The following is a 22,115-nucleotide window of genomic DNA, read 5'->3' as shown; positions in this document are numbered from 1 at the left end:
TAATGTAAATGTTTGATGTTAAATTTTGATTCTGTTAATAAATGACCGCATTCATTTTGATGGGTCAAATATAAATGACGTCTCACTTTTGCATTTCCTTAAATTCAATGCACGTTTTATTCAGTCCAGAAAAATGAGGAACCCGCGTTAAATGATGAATATATCCCAGCATCTGTTCATCTACACTTTAATCTAAAAAATTCTAGAGAATATAGTTGCAGGTCAGTTGCGTGAACATCTACAAAGAAATAATCTGTTTGAAGAGTTTCAGTCAGGGTTTAGAGCTCATCATAGCACAGAAACAACACTAGTAAAAGTCACTAATGATGTTCTCATGGCCTCAGACAATGGATTTGTGTGTATACTGGTCCTGTTAGACCTCAGTGCTGCATTTGATACACTTGATCACAATATTTTACTACAGAGGCTTGAATATGATATTGGGATTGCAAGAAAAGCTCTAAAATGGTTTAAATCATATCTATCTGATAGATTCCAGTTTGTAAATGTAAATAATAAATCTTCTTTGTACACCAAAGTTAGTCATGGAGTTCCTCAGGGCTCAGGGCTTGGGCCAATACTCTTTACTTTATGTAGTGAACTAAGCCTCAGGTCAAATCCTGACCTTGAGGGCCTTCCTGGGACAAGAACTGTATTTCATTGATTTGAGTCCAGAAACACAAAATCAAGTCCATCCAGAGACTTTTTAAGTGTCCTGCACTGATCAATTGAAAGAACACTCTCTTTTTCTATTATCATTACTATCTTACAAATGTCTTGATAATCAAAGTTTGTTAGTTCAAACCATTTTAAATGTTGAAGTGAACTACTCATTTTAAATCAACTGTGAAACAGTATTAATGAATTTTTAATCCTCATTCAAAGTAGAAATCAAGTTAAGGTCTGTTACAGAGTAATTATTCATTTTTCTTGATCTTCTGTCTGAGACACCAGTGTAAGTTGGTCAAAGGTCAAGTTTCGGTCAACTGCAAGTTTACTGGAAAAGAAATGTCATGTTTAACTTTCAAAGGCAGATATGAGAGAATTGACTCCACGAAGTCTGGGTTCTTCATAACATCTTCTGTCTGTTCTTAAACAATCTAATCTTTTTCCCTTGACTTTTAATAACCTCTTACATCACTAAAACCACCCCCTGTTCGGTCGATCGACCAATCAGGAAGTTCTCAAAATGAACCGGAAACAGAACTCCTTAAAGGGTTCAACACTTCCTAGTTCAAAGGAGAACGCTGGGAGAATGTTGTGAGTTAGTTCCGAGAGCAGCAGAGTTCAGAATGCTGGAATGCAGAATGCTGGAGAACAACTGCAACTAAGCTGAACGAGAGAAGTTCAGAGGAACTATGAAGAAGTCTGTTCTGGGATGATCTCACGACTCCTGAGGTTTAGCTGTTCTTACGGAGACGCTGGAAGAGTTGAAAGGAAAACTCTACACCAACGCCGAAACTATCATCTGCAAAGGTAAAGAGTCGATCTCAACCAAAGTGTACCGTGGGTTAAGCTGCATCCAAAAGGAGCGTGTTGTCGTTCTGGGCTACAGACCTACATCTTATACAGATACATACATCTTCACCCATCTCTCTCCATTTAAACTCCCTTCATTTCCCATCTTTAAAACTCTTCTACATGCCAGTAATTAATCCAGATATTTTCAGAAATGTCTGTTGTAAAGCTTGAACCCAGAAAATCATGGTCGTATGGTTTTCCTGACTGTAAAGCTAATTAATTAAGCTGTTGTTGTAATCAATTTTGCCAAATTAATGTAAATGTGTGATGTTAAACTTTGATTCTGTTAATAAATGACCGCATTCATTTGATGGGTCAAAGAAAATTAACGTCTCACGTCACATTTAATTTCAATGCACGATATTATTCAGTCCAGAAAAATGAATGGATCCGTTTAATTTATGGATAATATATCACAGATATATGTTCCTCTACATTTATATATCCTTCCTTCCAGTGAGCGAACACTGGCGCATCCTGGCTGGCGCATCCTGGCTGGCGCTGCTCGTCGTGCATTTTTTTTGCTTTTTTATGTTTTATTCAGTCCTTCCTGCCTTTTCCCTACACCAAGTCTCTGATCCGTCTCAATATCAGCCATGCGGTTCATAAGGATTTACCTGCTGCCTGCTCTGCTTTGGACTCTCCTACTGCTTATCCACCACCACCCCGCGTCTGGTCTTCTCCATTACTCAGCGGTCGAGCTCCTTCGACTTTGTTTCCTACCAGCCGTGCCACCTGTGCTCCCTCTTCAGGACATTGCCTTCCATCCTTGCTAGAGATACATTCACCATGGCTCCCGCCGTAGACTCCACGCTGACAAGACCAACCCCATAAACTCCATCTGGTCTGACTCTTACCATTCTACACGCCATACTTGGGCCGCTAACAGTAATAGCATGTTAGCTAGCCTAGCTCGATCAGCTAATGCTCCGGTCGCTACCAACTCCTCCTCTGTAAAGTTTGGCCTTCTGAATTTTCGCTCACTCACTGGCAAAGGTCAGCTAATTCAAGACCTAATAGCCGACCGTAAGCTAGATTTTATTTGTCTAACAGAAACATGGCAACAACAAAATGACTTTTTCCACCTGAATGAATCTACCCCACCGGGGTTTGTTTACATCGCCAAATCTTGCGGGTCCGGCCACAGAGGAGGTCTCGCGATAATTCACCGCGAGAATTGGAAGGTCACGCCGGTTCACACACCTCCCTCTCCCTCTTTTGAGCACACTGTGTGTCTACTCTCCGGCCCTACCCCCACCGTTGTTACCACTTTCTTCTGTCCGCCCAAAATTAACAACTCTTTTATAAATGACTTTGCTGCTCTAATCGCCCATCTCTCAGCTCTTTCACCCAACATTATTCTGCTGGGAGACTTCAACATTCATATGGATGAAGACAACAACCCCCTCACCAGAGACTTCACATCCTGCCTCGACAGCTGTGGCTTCCAGCAGTTCATTAACTTTCCAACCCACATAAAGGGCCACACTTTGGACTTATTATGCTGCTCTGGACTCTCTCCTCTTAACTGTTCTTCTGATGAACTTCCATTTACTGATCACCTCATGATTTAATTCAGTGTCAAAATTAAATTTTCTTCAGAGAAACCTCAACGCACTCTTTCCTTCCGTAATATTAAGAATATCAACCATGACATTCTTTTGTCTCATATTAACAATACCTTCTTCACCTTCAATTCTTTTAACCCAGATGACCTTGTCACATTCTACAATAACAGCCTCACCAACATTCTTAACTCTGTCGCTCCTCTGAAAACCCGGTCTGTCTCCTTCTCCAAGTCTGCACCCTGGTTCACTCCAGAACTCCGTTCTCTGAAATCCAAAGGTCGGAGGTTGGAGCGACTCTTTAAGAAATCCAGTCTCTCAATTCACAAGGAACTCTATGTGAACCACGTCATCCAGTATAAGAACAGTATTTCTCAAGCCAAATCCAGCTACTTCTCTGACATCATCAGTTCCAATGTTGGCAATTCAAAGACTTTGTTCTCTCTCCTTAACCGTTCAGTCTCATCTCCTAACTCATTACCCTCTCACATAGTTTCCACAGAATTTTGCAACTCTCTGATGTCTTATTTCAATGAAAAGATTATTTCAATTCATAAACACCTTGGACCAAATACCGCCCCCAGCATCTATGTTGAACTCCCCCCTCCCTCCCTCCCCTTCTCTGTCTTCTCCCTCCCCTCTGCTCATGACATTGCTGACATTATCAGCAAGTCTAAGTCCTCATCCTATCAGCTCGATCCATTTCCCACAGTTCTTGTTAAATCCTGTCTCCCGTCTCTGCTCCCCATCATCACTAACATCATCCACTCCTCCCTAACCTCTGGCATTGTTCCCACAGCTTTCAAATCTGCGGCCATCACCCCCATCATCAAGAAACCAGGTCTTGACTTTACCAACTTCAGTAATCTTCGTCCAATCTCTAATCTGCCCTTTATTTCCAAAGTTCTTGAAAAAGCCGTTGCTAGTCAACTTCACTCTCACCTATCATACAATAACATTTATGAAGAGTTTCAATCTGGTTTTCGCCCCCACCATAGCACCGAAACAGCTCTAATAAAAATAACTAATGACCTTCTTCTTGCTGCTGACTTTGCTCTTTTTTCTATCCTCATTTTACTTGATCTAAGTTCTGCCTTCGACACAATCTGTCATTCTATCCTCCTCAACAGACTAACCTCCATTGGAATCTCAGGTACTCCGTTAGACTGGTTCAAATCATATCTCTCTAACTGCACTCAATTCATTCAGCTCAAATCCTTTCGTTCCCAGTCTTCCCCCGTCTCCACGGGTGTCCCCCAAGGCTCTGTCCTCGGACCCCTCCTCTTCATCATTTACCTCCTTCCTCTAGGTCACATCTTCCGTAAATTTGGTGTCCATTTTCACTGTTATGCTGATGACACACAGCTCTACTTGTCAACAAAACCAAACTCCACCCACCCACCCTCCATCCTCACGGACTGTCTCAATGAGCTAAATCACTGGTTTTCTAACAACTTCCTACAACTAAACAGTAACAAAACAGAAATCATTCTTGTCGGTACCAAAAACTCTCTTTCAAAATCAGAAAATCTTCTCATCCCCCTTAACAACTCTCTGCTATCCCCCTCGCCTCAGGTCAAGAGTCGTGGTGTCATCCTCGACACCACTCTCTCCTTCACTTCACACATCAACAATGTCACTCGGTCTGCCTATTTCCATCTCCGAAATATTAACCGTCTCCGCCCTTCTCTCATACCCCACTCCACAGCCATCCTTGTTCACAGTCTTGTGACTTCTTGGATTGACTACTGCAACTCCCTTCTTTATGGCCTCCCCAACAAATCTCTCCAGAAGCTGCAATTGGTCCAGAACTCAGCTGCCCGTGTCATCACTCAAACCTCCTCCTATAACCACATCTCTCCAGTCCTGCAGCAGCTCCACTGGCTCCCAGTTAAATCACGCATCATCTTCAAAATTCTTCTTCTCACTTTCAAAGCTATCCACAGTCTTGCCCCTCCGTACCTACAGTATCTGACCTCATACACATCTCCATCCCCTCTCGCTCTCTCAGATCTTCCTCTTCACTAAACCTCCATGTACCCTCTGCCTGCCTCTCCACCATGGGGAGAAGGGCCTTCACCTGCTCTGCCCCTCATCTCTGGAACTCTCTACCCCCGACTTAAGAAACACCACTTCTCTTTCTATATTCAAGACTGCTCTGAAAACACATCTCTTTAGACTCGCTTATCCTTAACTTTGCGGTATGTATTTTATATTCTTTATGCATTTTATATTCTGTATGTAATTTATTCCTGTTGATCTTTGTTCTTACTGTAAAGTGTCCTTGGGTGTCATGAAAGGCGCTTTTTAAATAAAATGATTATTATTATTATTATTATTATTATTATTATTAGGTAAAATTATTAAACAGCATGGGATAAATTTTCATTGTTATGCTGAAAACACACAATTATATTTGTCCATTAAACCCAATGAATCCTATCAGCTACTTAAACTACAAGCATGTCTTAGGGTGCATTCACACCAGCCCTGTTTAGTCCGCTTTAATCAAACTCAAGCTTGTTTTCCTAGAAAGTCCGGTTTGTTTGGGGAGGTGTGAACGCGCCATCGAATTCTGTCACGGAACAAAAAGACGAACTCTGGCCCGGGCTAAAACCTAGGTCTCGGTCCGATAGAAGAAAACTCCAGCGCGGTTCGAGTATAGTGTGAATGTAAACAGACTGGACCCGCTCCACAGGACAAACAAACACGCATTTCTCTGACCTTATATGGGGCCGTCAGCTACCTCGTGTGGAAAAACAATATTCTCCATGGTCTTCTGACTCATCTTCTGCTCATGCTAAGTCCATTTGTGAAAAATGACAAAATATAACTCCTAAAACTCCTAAAACTTGATGCCACTTCGTTTTTGTTTTTATTTACAGAAGAAGAAGACGTGTCTTCAGAGGTTTTTGTGTCATTTCTTTCAGTAGTTCTTGGTGCAGCGCCCCCACAGGCGAGCGGGGGAATTGGTTGGTTCAACAGGTTGACTCGACTGCACAGTGCAGTGTGAATGCAAACGCACCAGCTCAAATGTAAACAAAAGGTTATGAATATTGGTCCAGAACCGAACCGAGTCTACCGGACTACCTGGTGTGAAAACGACCATAAAGACATAAAAACCTGGATGACCCTTAATTTTCTCCTGTTGAACACAGACAAGACTGAGGTTTTGGTTTTTAGACCTAAGCACCTTAGGAATTAATTTTTCAGTCTTTCTCCCTCCTTAGATGACATTAGTCTGTCCTCCTGTTCTAATGTTAAAATCTTGGTGTTATTTTTGTTCAGGACATGTCTTTTATCCCCCACATTAAAAACGTTACTAGAACTGCCTTCTTCCATCTGCGTAATATCACTAAAATCAGAAACATCTTATCTAAAAATGATGCAGAAATATTGGTTTGTCACGTCTAGACTGGACTATTGCAATGGTTTATTATCTGGATGTCCAAATACTTCCTTAAAATGTTTTCAGTTTACCCAAAATGCTGCTGCTAGAGTCTTAACTGGAGTTAGTAGGAGAGATCATATTTCTCCAGTTTTAGCTTCTCTCCATTGGCTCCCTGTCAAATCCAGAATAGAATTCAAAATCTTACTTCTAACCTACAAAGCTCTCAACAACCTGGCTCCATCTTATATTACAGATCTTATTGTTCCATATTTTCCTAACAGAGCACTTCGCTCTCAGACTGCAGGTTTACTTGTGGTTCCTAGAATTTACAAAAACAGAATGGGAGGCATATCTTTCAGTTATCAGGCACCTCTCTTGCAGAACTAACTTCCAATCTCTGTCCGTGAGGCTGACACATTATCCAGTTTTAAAACTGGGATTAAGACTTTCCTTTTTGCTAAATCCTATAGTTAGGGTCGGCTTGGGTTTCCTGAGCTGTCCCTTAGTTATGCTGCTATAGGCTTAGACTGCTGGAGGCCAAACTGACCACAGTTTCACTTTGCTGCTGACTTTACTTACTCTGCTCAGCCTGTTTTGCATTTGTAATTTTTTTTTCTATCCTTAACATGTGTTTTTTTGTCTTTCAGATACACCTGGACCTACATCTGGACCTACCATTCTATGTTCGTCTGGCTCTCCTTCCTGTCCGCTCAAACTAGCCAGTTGAAGCAGATGGCTGCTTGTCCTGAGCCTGGCTCTGCTGGAGGTTTCTTCCTTTTAAAAGGGAGGTTTTCCTTTCCACTGTTGCCTCTGTGCTTGCTCAGGATGGGAGACTGCAACGAAGCCAAGATTCAACTTGTCTGCTGGATTTCTTAGATAGAGAACTTTACTAATTGGCTTTTATGTATGTGAATGTTCCTGTAAAGTGCCCTGAGACAACTTTGTCGTGATTTCCTGAGACAACTTTGTCGTGATTTGGCGCTATATAAATAAACTGAATCCCGGATGACCGCCAGAGGGCGGTGCTGAAAGCACTGAATGTTCCCTTCGCGCTTGCGCTGTTCAAGTAATAATACCAACAAAGTCACAAGTGTGACACGGATGGCCAATCAGAGGCTATATACCCTGGCGTCATCCGTGACTCTGTTCCTACAGAATCTTTTCGCAGAATGCAAGGATTCTGAGGGACAGAGAAGCTATGGCGGTCATCCGGGATTCATAGAACCATAGTTACATACGTCACTTTTGTTCTATTTCATCCCTTCTGACCGCCAGAGGGCAGTGCTGAAAGCATTGAATGACTAATACCAATGATGTCACAAGAAATCCTGAGCACACACCTCACTGAGGAGGCCCATAGGACCCTTGTAGAAGGCCCTGTCCCAGGAGATGAGGGGTGGCCACGTTATCCCTGTAAAATCTGGTGATGTGCTTGGAGAAGGCCATGATGCGGCAGCACATATTGCTTCCACCAGAACCCCTCTCAGGGCAGCCCAGGAAGCGGACACCTCCTGGTAGAATGTGCCTTCATGCCGATCGGCAGGGGGCAGTGCCCTGTGGCATAGACTAGAGGATGACACAGGAGTAGATTTTCACTCCTGTCCTGTCCTGGTCCAACAGAAAAAATCCTGTCCTGTCCCAATCCTGGTCCAGAGTAATGTAGATGAACAGATGCTCAGATATATTCATCAATTAACACGGATTCCTCATTTTTCTGAACTGAATAAAACGTGCATTGAATTTAATGAAATGCAAACGTGAGATGTCATTTATCTTTGACCCATCAAAATGAATGCGGTCATTTATTTACAGAATCAAAGTTTAACATCAAACATTTACATTAATTTGGCAAACTATGAAAATAACAACATAAGCAATCAATCAGGAAAAATCATACGGCCATGATTTTTCCGTTGCTTCACCACAGACATTTATGAAAACTGTACAATTATGATCTTTTACCCACACTGCGGTGGATGAGCACTTTACACAGACATTTCTAAATATCTGGAAGAATTTCTACTTGAGAGAGGAGTTTAAAGATGGGAAAGAAGTTTAAAGAAGAGTAAAAGATGGGGTTTGAGGGAGTGTTGAACAGAACGGCACTCTCCGGGCTTTCTTCAGCTTCTCCCTTACAGTACACTTAGGTGGTGAAATCGACTCTTTTACCTGGAGATGTCTCAGGCGAGATTCCGTTTAACGCACCCTTCAGCGTCTCCGTAGGATGCTGTTACTCGTCCGGAGTAGCGGCGAGATTCTGTCCGCCACAGCTCACCTCAGTGAAGATGTTATAATCCCATGAAACTCGGAAGAGCTCTGTTGTCATGTCAGGATCTTCCCGGCTCACAGAACTGAACAGAGACCCAACTCCCACAGAACTGAACTCTCACAGCTCTCACAGAACTGACAGAACTGTGTATCCAACAGAACTCCAACAGAACTGAGTAGACCAGGAAGTACCGACATTTTAAAGAGCTCTTTTCCCGGTTCATTCGGGAGTCTCCCCATTGGCCAGAACCGACCAGACGGGGTGTGTTTTGTGACGTAAAAGGTTAGAAGGCAGCAAGAATTGTTATGGAACAGATCAGAAATGTTCTCACAGACAGAGAGAGTTTTGTTTTGGCGAGTTTAAGAAACAGGTGCCAAAACCCCCCTGTTGACGTCTGAGAGGATATAAACAGGACAGTTGTTCCAACACATGTCTGCTTCAACTCCTGACCCTGGAAACGCACACTTGCTCATTCAAAGGCAGAAATCAGAAAATGCATAAAAATCTGTAACAGACCTCAACATGAATTCTAACTTTGCATGAGAATTAAAAATCATTACACAGTTAATAAAATTGATTAGTTCACTGCAACATCTAAAATGGTTTGAACTAAGACACTTTGATTATCAACATTTGTAAAATAGTAATGATAATAAAAAGAGAGTGTTCTTTCACTTGAATTTTCAAGAAAGAGAGTCTCAGGATGGGTGAACCTGTATTTCTGGATTCAAATCAATGAAATGACAGTTCCTGTCCCACAAGGTTCTTAAGGTCAAGAGTTTTGACCTTAGGCTAAGTTCACTACAGTAAAAAAAATAATCCTGTCCTGTCCTGCTCCTGGTAACATGACTCCTGCTCCTGTCCTGCTCCTGGTCAGAATCACTCCTGCTCCTGTCCTGCTCCTGTTTTTTTTCCTCTTCATTTAATTTTTAAGAAATGCATTGAATTTGAATTGATTTTCTAACCATTCCTTTTTAAATTACTTTGTGTTCTGCAGTTTGATTTCAAAAGATATGGCAGGAAGAGTTAATCTGTGGTGAAATATGGAGGCATTTATTGCCTTAATTCAAACAAAAACCTTCACTAAAGGTCACAAAACAAATCCATGGCCTGTAGTCCTTATAGTTTTTCTACAGAGGATCAGCTGCTGAGTCCCTGTTTCTGGCTTTTTTGAAGGTCAGTTACAGTAAAAACAAAAAATGAAAACCAGTACATGGGTCACACCATGTCTACCTTAGATGAAAGAACCCAAACAGAACAAATAGAAGTTGCTTTTTACTAATTAATTGAGCAATTGTTTCCTTCCCTTTAGACAGTAACGTTCCTGTCATGGTTTAAATTGCTTAAATAAAAAACTAAACAAAAAAATTGCACCAAGCAAACTGTCATCAATGAACAAAACTGCATAAAGGCATTACATTCATATTGTACCTGAGTTTTTGAAAAAGGAAAAAAAATGTGCATATAATGCAAATACTAAATAAAAATACAACTGCCATATATATATGGTGGTTGACTGGTGCAAATGTGCTGCAAACAACTACACACACAGTAATACTACAGTGGTCAGCAGGTGCAAACTGCTAACATGCTGCAAACAGTCAGCTACTGCACACACAGCTAACAGTTAAAAAGCATTGCAAACGCATAAATGATGCAAACTCTAAAACAACAACAAAAACAAAACAAATGCAACAGAAAAATGCAGCGAAAGAAAAAAACCTGCAATTACAGAAAATAAAACATACAACCCAAAAAACAAGTGCAAAGGAAAATGCTGAAAAGTACTCTACTCCGAGCACATTAAACTCATAAAATAAGCCAACTTTGGGCCAGTTGCCACTCAGCTGTAATGTGTTTGCAGGGTTCTGTTGACCAGACCAGCAGTTGTTTTGGTGTTATTTGTATTTGAAGCATTTTTCCTTTGCATTTGTTTTTTTTTTTGATTGTGTGTCATCTATTTTCTGTGACTGCAGATTTTTGTTTCTGTTGCATTTGTTTTTTTGTTTTGGAATTTGATTCATTCCTGTGTTTGCAGCACGTTTTAACTGTTTGCTGTGTGTCTGTCAGCCACCGTGCATATCAGTCTACTTTCCCACTCTTCGGCACATATGAATAGTTGTCGTTATAAATTGCTATGTAGGAACAAAAGTTCATCTACATTTTCTGGATTGAGGGTGGAACGCCTCTCCTCAATCAGTCTCCCAGCAGCACTGAAGCTACGCTCAGAAGGAATGCTTGTTGCTGGGATTGCTAGCAGCCTCTTGGCAACTGGCACTAGCCCATCAGACCTCTCATGCCAGAAGTTGAGCAGAGACTGGAAGCCTGTCAACTTAGAGTCACTCATGTACTGTACCACGAACTGGCGGCCCCATGACTCTGAAATACCACCACTGTCCCACTCCTGTTGCTGCTTTTCAACACAAAAGGAAAAGAAGTCGTGCACCTCTGTGGGACTGGGAACTGCCTCTCGGGGTGGACCTTTGGAGAGAAAAAACAACAAAAAAAAAGAGATTCTTATAGAACATTACCTGTATTGGACATTACCTATTAGATTATACAGACGTGTGTGTGAATGAATGCCTCTAAATAAATGATAGGAAGAAATGTTATTACATTTTAGAATTGCTGTGAGTGCTCTGTTGATGCTAGTTTTACTCACCCTGTTTCTTCTCAAGGCTTCTCGCTCTCTCCTCTGTCCCTGCTGTTTCTGTGAGTGCTGCCAGGGTGTTGATGACCTCCTCATACTCCTGACCGGAGAGCGTTTTCCTCAAGAAACTCCTCAGGCTAGGAGAGAGAGCTGTGGCTAGCTTATGGTACAGGTGGATTTTGAATTTCAACTCCACTGCCTGGGCCATCTTCTCTTTCAGCTAGAGGAGGAGTGAAACCACATGATGACACATGCAGTGATATGATAATGATGTATGCAACATCATTATTACGGGACATAAAAAATTCTCAGGTGGACAGGCACTGTGCTTTATTTTAGGCGTGGAGAAGTTTTAAATTTATTTCAAATTTAACTTGTACAATGTTTCTTTTGGACAACATCAGACTCAGTTCTGTTCTTGCCTTTATCATTGTTGTTGAATAGGGCCAAACTCCTGTTAGCTACTTGAATGATCAAACTAAACAATAAAAATAAACAAAGTATTAAATTACCTCTTTCACAATTGCACTATCTCCATCCTGGATCAACAAACCCTGCAGCAGGGTTGCCTTGGTTGGGAGGACGAGGTGAAGAGCAGGTGCCTGATGGATGGAGAGGTGCCTGGTAGCCTCATCAAAAGGTTTCAGGAGCTGGATGACGTCCTCAAGAAGGTCACAGTCTATGTTGTTGAGGTAACGGAGCTCGCTTCTGCGAAGCAGGATGTCGTGCAGCTTACCAGACTTGAGAGCATCATTTATTGACTGGAGCATGGCAAGTCTGGTGTTCCACCTCGTCTCCACAGCTTCAGTGACTGGTCCAGTGCTTTTTGTAACCTAAAATTGAAAGAAGACCGTGCACAAGTCAAAATAGGGTTACTGGGACTATAAAAATTGCAACTTGTTGGCCTTTCTTTTGGAAAAAATATTTTATTAAAAAAAGAGCTTTACAACTGAAACTAAGTCAAGAAAATGTGACCTTTGCAATTATAAATTACAGTACCTCAATTTTTCTTTATTTATTTCACTTATCATATTTTATGATTATTTAAGCAGCCTCACCAGGCAGAGATGACAAGATTTGATGTATCTTACCCTGCCCTTTTGAAATGTGTGACTAGGGTCTTTGCGTCCTTAAACAGCTTGATGACGCTGCTGTGTACTGGGTTGTCCTCATCCAAGTGGTCAAATACGTGTTTTAAGATCAAGTTGATATTATGGAGAGCCGCACATAATCCTTGAAAGCAGCGATCATGTTTGAGCCATTATCTGTCACAAACACAGTGTGCTTGCTCAGGATGCCAAATTCCTGTTGGGTAAAAAAACAAAACAAAGACAAACCAAAAACTTAGCAAATAAGAAGACCAGACATATGATAATCATTAAACAGATTGATCAACAGTCATGTAATTGTACGAAGCACTTTTCAATAAATTTATAGTACTACATTAGGACAAAACATATTACACATATTACACATGTGTTGTGTATCAAATGAAGGAAAACTCCATCTGCAATTAAGGTAAAATACTATGGTAATCTGCCTAAGTTGCTGCCTACCACGGCACAGACTGATGTACAGCGAAGGACCGTGACACACGCTTACTGATGTAGAAGAACATATATCTGTGATATATTATCCATAAATTAAACGGATTCTTTCATTTTTCTGGACTGAATAATATCGTGCATTGAATAATTAAATGTAACGTGAGACGTTAATTTTCTTTGACCCATCAAAATGAATGCGGTCATTTATTAACAGAATCAAAGTTTAACATCAAACATTTACATTAATTTGGCAAATTGATTTCAACAACAACATAGCTTAGTTAGCAAGCTTTACAATTAGAAAACCATACGGCCATCAATTAGAAAACCATACGGCCATTTCTGAAAATATCCGGATGATTACTGGCAAAATAGAAGAGTTTTAAAGATGGAAAATGAAGTTTATCTGGAGAGAGATGGGTGAGGGAATTTGTCTGTTATAACCAGAACAACACGCTCCTTTGGACCCAGCTTAACCAACGGTACACTTTGCGGTTGAAGATCGACTCTTTTACCTTTGCAGACGATAGTTCGGCCTCGGTGTAGAGTTCTCTTTCAACGCTTTCCAGCGTCTCCGTAAGGATAGTAGGGAACCGTTCGGAGTCGTGAGATCATCCCAGAACAGACTTCTTCATAGTTCCTCTGAACTTCTCTCGTTCAGCTTAGTTGCCGTTGTTCTCCAGCATTCTGAACTCTGCATTCTCTCTCCACACTCTACTGGAACTAGGAAGTGTTGAACCTTTTAAAGAGGTCACTTCCGGTTCCTCTGAGAGCTTCCTGATTGGTCGATACGAACCAACAGGGTGTGGTCTTAGTGATGTAAGAGGTTATTAAAAGTCAAGAGAAAAAGATTAGATTGTTTAAGAACAGACAGAAGATGTTTTGAAGAACCCGAGACTTCGTGGAGTCAATTCTCTCATATCTGTCTGAAAAAGTTAAACATGACATTTCTTTCCAGTAAACTTGTAGTTGACCGAAACTTGACCTTTGACCAACTTACACTTGCTCGTTTCAGACAGAAGATCAAGAAAATGAATAATTACTCTTGTAACAAACATTAAAATGATTTCTACTTTGAATGAGGATTAAAAATCATTAATACTGTTTCACAGTTGATTTAAAATGAGTAGTTCACTTCAACATTTAAAAATGGTTTGAACTAAACACACTTTTGATTATCACGACATTTGTAAAATAGTAATGATAATAAAAAAGAGAGTGTTCTTTCAATTGATCAGTGCAGGACACTTAGAAAGTCTTTGGATGAACTTAATTTTGTGTTTCTGGACTCAAATCAATGAAATAACTGTTCTTGTCCCAGGAAGGCCCTCCGGGCCAGATTTGACCTGAGGCTTAGTTCACTACACTGATGCACTTATTTATATTCCAGGTTAGTCTGCTCCTGCAACCTGGAACACCTTTCAGCAGGAACTGAAGTTGTCCACCTTAATTTATTGTGAGGGGTTTTAAACATTTCATAATGCCAATAGAAATCTCAAAGCAAATATATTCTTGTTTTTAGTATTTTACATTTTTTATGGCACATTGATTTATTTTTTAGACACTACTTTTATTTTAACTGCATTTTTACTGTAGTTTATCATTATTATTGTTCACTGTTATTGTTGTCTGTACTTTATATGTTCTGTCTGTCTGGATTGGAACAGGTCTCTTGAAAATGAGTCCTCGTGACTCAATGAGGTTAGCCTGTAAAGGTTGAATGAAATATATATATATATTTGTCTTTTCTATTGTTCCTTCTGTGACATGTTCTTGTTATTGCTGCACCATGTTCTCATACTTTTCCCAATTTTACGAATTAATTGGCAATATTTATTGCATATGGACTGTACTTATATAGTGCCTTTGTCTTATTTCAAGACACTCAAAGCGCTTTACACTACAATCTGTGCCTCATTTACCCATTCATACAGCTCTATACTAGACCTCTACAAAGCTAATATGCCATGTAAATAAAGATAATTATCTCATTTGAGTGTGAGATACCTGAAGGATTTTCTCCACAGTCCCTCTGATGTGTTCATTAGATTTGACACCCTCCATCTCCCTTGTGGCCAGAATACGGTTCACCATCTTCCCATCCAAGATGTAATGGACTGTAACGGTGATGTAGTGTGTGTTTGTCCTCTCCTCTGTCCAAAGGTCTGTCGTGATTGCATGGTCTCTAGTCTGCACCAAAGGAATTACGTATATTGTTATTATCTCTCAAAGTATATTACATGTAAAACAGATGACTAATTTATAGCTGAGAGATTAAGCAGTTTAAAATGAGGAGAAAAAACAGATTTAGTGTTAGGAAATCTATAATTATAGCATGATGTCAAGGTAAAATGTTTGTACTGTATTATATATATATATATATATTTATTTATTTATTTTTTTTAAATAACAGCGAGAGTGCCCTATACTTTGTACTGTATTATAAAATAGTGCAGCGTGACAGACATACCTGATGGAGCTCTTCCATGACCATTTTTTTAATTTTATCATATTCTCCTTGAACATGACGGGAGACCGTGCGTCCACATGGCAGTATGTCTTGTGCCTCAGCGTTGTTTCCATACTTTGCTCCAATGTCGATTGCCTCCTGTATGACGTCGATGAAACCTTTCCCATCTACTACAGCAAATGGTCTCAAATCTACGCCGCACATGCGGGCTATTTTGTTGGTCATACGAGACTTGACTCCCGACGGTACTTTTCGTTTAATGAATGAAGAAATGCTTGGCTGATTCGTTCCGAAATTAGCCTTGCAAGTGTGCCTCTTCAGACCACTCGTCCCAGAGTCAGTGGCGTACTTTATTATAACTGAACATGTTTTGCAAGCAGCGTAGAGCGTCTTCACACCGTCACACTCGACTCTCATAAAGTTCTGAACTATTAGCGCCTTCCCTGACAGTTCTGTTAACCTAACAGATGCGTCATTATTCCTAACTTTGCGTTGCAAAATATTTTTTACCCTCTCGGTTTCTCCGCTGGCGTATGCTCCCTCCATGTTGTTAGTTGATACAGTAAACAAAGAGGTTGGAAAAGGCGGCCGGAAGTAGCTGCTGGAAAAGGCGCCGGAAGCTGTTGGCACAGCCGCCTGTCTGAAATTTATTATTTATTTTTTTTTGCCTATTTCTTTTTTTGTCCTATGTTGGCTCCCGCTCCCGTCTGCTCCCGTTAAGTTTTCCTCCTGTCCGGTCCCGATAACGGGAGTTATAATAAAGTTGACTCCGGTCCCGCCGGAATCCGGCCGGATTCACGTGACCGGCAGTACTCCCGAAAAAATGTCATCCTCTAGCATAGATGAGGCAGATGACATCCACAAGCCAATGGGAGAAGTGCTGTTTGGAAAGGATAGCCTAACCTAGGGCCTCTGTAACACAGAAAGCTGGTCTGAACATCGTATAATGGCAGTAACTGCAACGTATGCCTCCAGTGCTCTCACTAGGCACAATAATCCAGACCCCTCACCAGGTGTAGGCTGAAAACGTTGTGGAGTTTTATCAAACTTGTTGTTCAATAAAATTTAGAAGACTGAGAACTTTGTTTAAAAACACGTAGCAAAGTTTATTTCTCTTCTGCAGAAGGAGAACACATGAACGAAAACGCAGCTCAGTGAGTTCTATGTGTTCTACAAAAACATGAGCAGTACGGCTTCATTTATACACCTTCACATGTAACAGAACTTGCTTTGACACAACAGGCGTTAACCTCATTTGCAATCTTATCAGGGTAAAAACAGACAGTACGTTTGTGGTCAGTGTCAACCTTATCAGGGTAAAAACAGACAATACGTTTGTGGTCCGTGACTGGTTCAGGAGATGGGGTTTCAGATGGGCAGTCTGTGAGAAATGGAAGTTAAAAGGCTTCACACACTGATGTTGGAGAGATGCAACTGCTGCAGTTTAGATAAGCTTTAACAGAGTGTGATATAAAGTAAACGAATAATCAGAGTGATGATAATAAAAATTGATGAACAAAATAAACTGGTATCAATGTTTTCATTTCCACAACGTGGCAGCCTCAACAGTTGGTTACAGTTAGAGTGAGATAACACCCTTGGTACGAATGCAGTGTTTGGCCACAAGGTAACGTCAGAGCCCTCAGGGCCCACCTGAGACATGAGGAGCTGAGAGAGAGCATGTAGCTCGCCGACCCTCTTGCTGAAGGCATAGCCAACAAAAAGGTTGTCTTACACAAAAACCACTTGAGGTCCGCCTACTTCAGATGTTCGAACGGAGGGCAGCACAGAGCTTCAAGAACCAAGGGCAGATCTCAACCTGGTGCTCGTGGAACTGTCAGCGGGATGCAACCTATGGGCACCACGCAGAAAAGAGAGACTAGATCATGACTCTGCACCGTACAGCCATCGATGCCGCCGTGATTAGATGATATTGCGCTACATAAACTGTAAGCGTCGAAGGAGAGCGACCCTTACCAAGGAGAGACCGGAGAAACTCCAGAATGGTGGGTACTATACAGGAGACTGGATCCTCATTGTGATCAGAACATCACTGGGAAAACAGATGCCATCTGTTTTTGTACTGCTGACAAGTAGAGGGTGCCCCGGCACTCAGGATGGTGTGTCTGATGGGGCTCGAAACTCCAGTCAGCTGCTGTCCTAGCCTTGTAGTAGCCACACACACAGCCGAAGACGTTGAGGATTGGGGTGCCCTATCAGTCCTCCCAAATGAAACAGCAACTCCCCCCTGGTCAGAAGACACCATGGGATGCCCTGACATAGACTCCATAGGAGTGGGAACCCTGATCATGCTGGCCAATACGGAGCCACCAGCAGCATCCTGTGGCCCTCCTCGAGGACTCCCTGAAGGGTCGGCCAAATTAGAGAAAGGAATGGAAAGGCATATAGGAGAACCCTTGGCCAAGGATGGACAAATGTGTCGTGGCCCAGCACACCCGACACCCCAGTAGGGGAGTACCATAGGGGACACTGAGTTGACTCCTCTGTCGCAAACAGGTCTACCTCTGCCTGACCAAAACGGTCCCAGATTATCAGCACTATGTCGCTGTGGAGGGACCACTCTTCCAGAGTAGACCTCTGATGTGAGAAAAGTTTGCGACCTAACTGTGTCACCCTGGTAAGTATGCCCGCAGGGTGGACAGGTGAGGAGAGACCCATTCCAAGGATTCTTTAGACACTCTCAGAAGTTGTGCTGACCTGGTGGCCCCCTGGTAGTTGATGTGGTAGACAACAGAGGTGTTGTCTGACCGAATGAGAACATGCCCCGCTTCCAGGTGGGGCAGGAAGTACCTGAGTGCCAAATACATTGCACGCAGCTCCAGCACCTTTATATGGTTGGAGCAGTCCTTTGACCCCAGCGGCCCTGAACCGCGCTGTGTTGTCACACAGCGCCCCATCCCATGGAGCTGGGAGCTGGCATCTGTCGTGACTGCTTCCCTGCAACACACTAACACTCCCATGGGGACACCCCTGGACAAATAATCTTTGTCCCTTCATGGAGTCGGGCCATGAAGACATGACCATGTCACTGCAAGTTTGTGATGCCTGTGCAGCCTGGCATCTAGGCGAAAGCTGTTGAGCCACCTCTGCAAGGGGCAAAGTGACAGCAGGCCTAACGGCACCACCCGAGTGACTGATGTCAGTTTTACCTAGTAGCTGCTGAAAGGCAACGTAGGGTAGCTGCCTGCCCAGCCTGAACCGACTGACCAACTGGAATATGCCGCCCATCCTTTGAACGGATGGGCGAGCTCTCATGGAGGGTGAATCCAGAACCACCCAAGAAAGGTGATCATCTGGGAAGGGATCAGGCAGCTCTTCTCCAGGTCGACATCAAGGTCCAACTGGGATACATGAGCAAGCAGGCGAGTTGTGTCACGAAAGGTACAGGTCCGAGATGAGTCGCAGAGAAGCCAATCGTTTAGTACAGCAGAACCTTCACTCCGTAGGCCTGTAGAGGAGAGAGGGCTGCCTTCATACACCGAGTGAACACCCTTGGAGAAAGAGAGAGCACTAATGGGAGTACCTGGAACTGCCAGTGATGACCCCGATGGGCAAACCTGAGAAAGCGGTGATGTTCTGCTGCAATAGGCACATGAGAATAAGCATCTTTCAGGTCTACAGACATGAACCATTCTCCACTCGTGACCGCTTGAAGAACCTCTGCTGTCATGAGCATGTGGGAGGGCAGTACCCATAGGTACTGGTTGAGTCCCTTCATATCTAAAATGGGACAAAACCCACCGTCCTCTTTGCACAAGGAAGTAAGTTGAGTAATAGCCTCTGGGTTGTTGCAGAGGGTCTACTGCCTCAATTGCACCCTTGACCAGGAGGACGAAAACTCCTGGTCTAGTGCTCAAGCTTTCACCGGGTCGGCAATTATAATCATCTTGACCCGACGTGAGATGTGAGGCTGCCGTCAGGACTGTAGTTGGTAACCATGGGTCAGAGTGGCAACCACTCTGCCCAATAACTGAGTAACCCAATAACTGATAACGTGAGTTGCCCAATAACTGAGTTGTTGGTGGGCGAAATATCCGGCGGTCGGCCAGTGACATCAGCATCACCCGCCATGTCTCCTGGGAGCCCTGGGGGGGGTGGGGGGTGTTGCACAGTGGCCAGAGTCCCCAGTCCAAACCTGCCCAGCTGGTTAGTGGACCGACTCATGAAAGCTCCTGTCGGGTCTCTGCTGAACTGCACAAGGGTGTGTTTTGATCCTGTATGCTCCACACTGGTTTGTCGTCATTATCTGCATCGTTTTTATGTCTATATTCTGATTTACTTCATTTTGTATTTTGCTTTGTGTGTTACCTGTTGTTTTGTCTGTACAACACTTTGGTTGGCTTTATAGCTGTTTTAAGTGCTTTATAAATAAAGTGGTATGGTATGGTATGGTAAGAGTAACAAACCACTCGGCCGATCATGACCCCGAGGCGGTGACCGAATGCTGGGATCAGCTGACGGGTCACCTTGGATGCCGAGGATGTGGAGGGGGCATCGCCCTGCTAAGGCCTGAAAACTGCTGCCTTGTCTGTTGTGCCTGGACAGGCACCAAACATCACTGTGCAGAACTTCCTCTGGTGACATGATGAGTGAGGTAACAGCAGGTTTAATCACCGGCATGCCTTCCAAGCCCACTGCAGCTGGCTTATGCATAGCCACCAACACTCTGCCATCTGCAGAGAGGTGCACAAAGACCTTTGGGTCCCACCAGCAACCATGCAACTCCCTCAGGTACTACTCCGATGGAGGGATAGAAAAGGAAGAAGGGGCCTGTTTGTGCCTGAAGAAGGCACTTCCAAGGGTGGACTCCTCTGGTTGCGGAACGTCCAGCTGCAGTTGGCTCAGGGCCATACGCATGATGTTCTGCATTGAGTCATCACCTGACCCACTAGCTGCGCTCCGAGACGAAGAAAATGAACCAGTGTCTGAGACTTGAGATGACTGTTCCTCTTCCTCACCTAAAAGGTGAGAGGCAAAGGCAGCCAAGAATAACACATCTTCCTCCCCAGCCAACTCAGGCTGGCTTCGTTTGTACAAGAGGGCCAGAAAACATTTTTCCCTCCATTTCTGTCGGACATGCCATCCTACCTGTGCTACACCCCCATTCCACCTGCACGGAGAGGGCGCAGACGCCGCGAGAAATGCAGCGGCCGGCTGGTCAGACTGAAAGCCTGTTTGGAGTTGGCCGCTCTCTCTCATGGGTTTGGAGTTGCATCTAATAGTTTCATCCTGTGGCGCTCCTCGGATCTTAGCAGCTCCTCTCAGGTTCCTGCTGCCAGCCTGGATGAGGAACAATCTGTGCGCAGCCTCTCCCTCCCCGACCTCCGCTCGCGCGGAGTGAATCATCACAACCTGCTGCTGCTGCTGCTGGACCAAGCTCCTAAGACGGATTACACCCCGGCCCTGGTACCTGTTGTCGGCCTGGGAGGGGGGCAGCCGGTGCGCTGCCTAACCCTCCCCCACCTACGTGCGCGCGAGTTGAATCATCACAACCTGCGGCTGCTGGACAGAGCTCCTCAGATGGATTACATCACCCCCGCTCCATCTCATGTTCACATGGCCCTGGTTAATGCTAGATCGATAACTAACAAGACCTTTATTCTGAAGGTTAAATCTGGTCCTCTGGACATTCAAAAAAACAAAACAAAGTAAAACAACAAAAAATGTGTAGGATTATTGGATTATTGAGCATGCATCAGGATATTTATTCTGAAGGATATCTTCACCTCCCGCGGTCTGGATTTTTTTATTCTTAACTGAAACATGGGTAACTTCCGGTGAGTCCAGTGCTTTTTGTGAACGCTTGCCACTGAACTGTACTTTCTTCAGCTTTCCCAGGAGGACAGGTCGTGGAGGAGGAATAGCAATTTTGTACAGGAAGAGCTATCGCTGTAAACAAATCACACCTTTAACATTTTATTCCAGCTTTGAGTTCAACTTATTTGAGCTCAGATCATTACACCGGGTGCTGTATGGTGTTTTATACAGACCTCAAAAATACAACAAGGACTTTCTGACTGACTTTGCAGATTTTTTGGCAGGAGTCCTGCCTAAATATGACAATATATTAATAATTGGAGATTTTAATATCCACGTGTGGTGTGCTGACAAACCGTTGGTCAAAGATTTTTTATAGCTTATCGATTCTTTTAATTTTGTTCAGTTTGTGTCTGGTCCAACACAAGAATGTGGCCACACATTAGATCTTGTCTTAGCTCATGGTTTTAATGTTTCTAATCTGGAAGTGTGTGATGCTGCTTTCTCAGACCACATGCCTGTTGTGTTTGACGTGCCACTTGTCTGTCACTCAGTCAAACCTCGCGCTCCTGCACAGCCCTGTCGGGTTTTTAATTCCTCTACTGCTGCTCAGTTCTCTGCAGCTTTTAGTTCTACCATCAGCTCCAAGGATCCTGTGGGTCCTTGTTCAGATGTTGAAGTTCTCTCATCTCATTTTAACTCAGCTTGTCAGACTGTTTTAGATGCTGTGGCTCCTTTAAAGATAAGAACTTCCAGACTGAAGCCTGACCCCTGGACTGATGATGTCACATGTGCTGCCAGATGCCAGTGCAGGAGAGCAAAGCGAAAATGGAAGAAGGACAAGTTACAGGTGTCTTTCCAAGCACTGAGGGACAGCTGGTGTTTCTATCAGTCCACTGTTAGAGCTGCAAAAAACAAATATTT

At 43.1% G+C, this 22,115-nt stretch overlaps 1 protein-coding gene across 1 annotated transcript; it reads right to left on the bottom strand.

Moving 5' to 3' along the window:
* Positions 1 to 7,818: 7,818 nt before the first annotated feature.
* On the bottom strand, positions 7,819 to 11,642 carry LOC119421929. Its single transcript, XM_037689293.1, has 3 exons — positions 11,409 to 11,642; positions 10,970 to 11,227; positions 7,819 to 7,988 (listed from the first exon to the last, which is right to left on the bottom strand). Exons 1-3 carry the CDS (start codon positions 11,602 to 11,604, stop codon positions 7,819 to 7,821), a joined length of 624 nt encoding a protein of 207 aa, XP_037545221.1. The 5' UTR covers positions 11,605 to 11,642.
* Between the last annotated feature and the right edge of the window lie 10,473 nt (positions 11,643 to 22,115).

This window comes from Nematolebias whitei, chromosome 15 (assembly GCF_014905685.2).
Source record: "Nematolebias whitei isolate Nwh7 chromosome 15, NemWhi1, whole genome shotgun sequence".
Classification (NCBI taxonomy): domain Eukaryota; kingdom Metazoa; phylum Chordata; class Actinopteri; order Cyprinodontiformes; family Rivulidae; genus Nematolebias; species Nematolebias whitei.
This window is presented reverse-complemented; position numbering and strand designations above follow the sequence as displayed.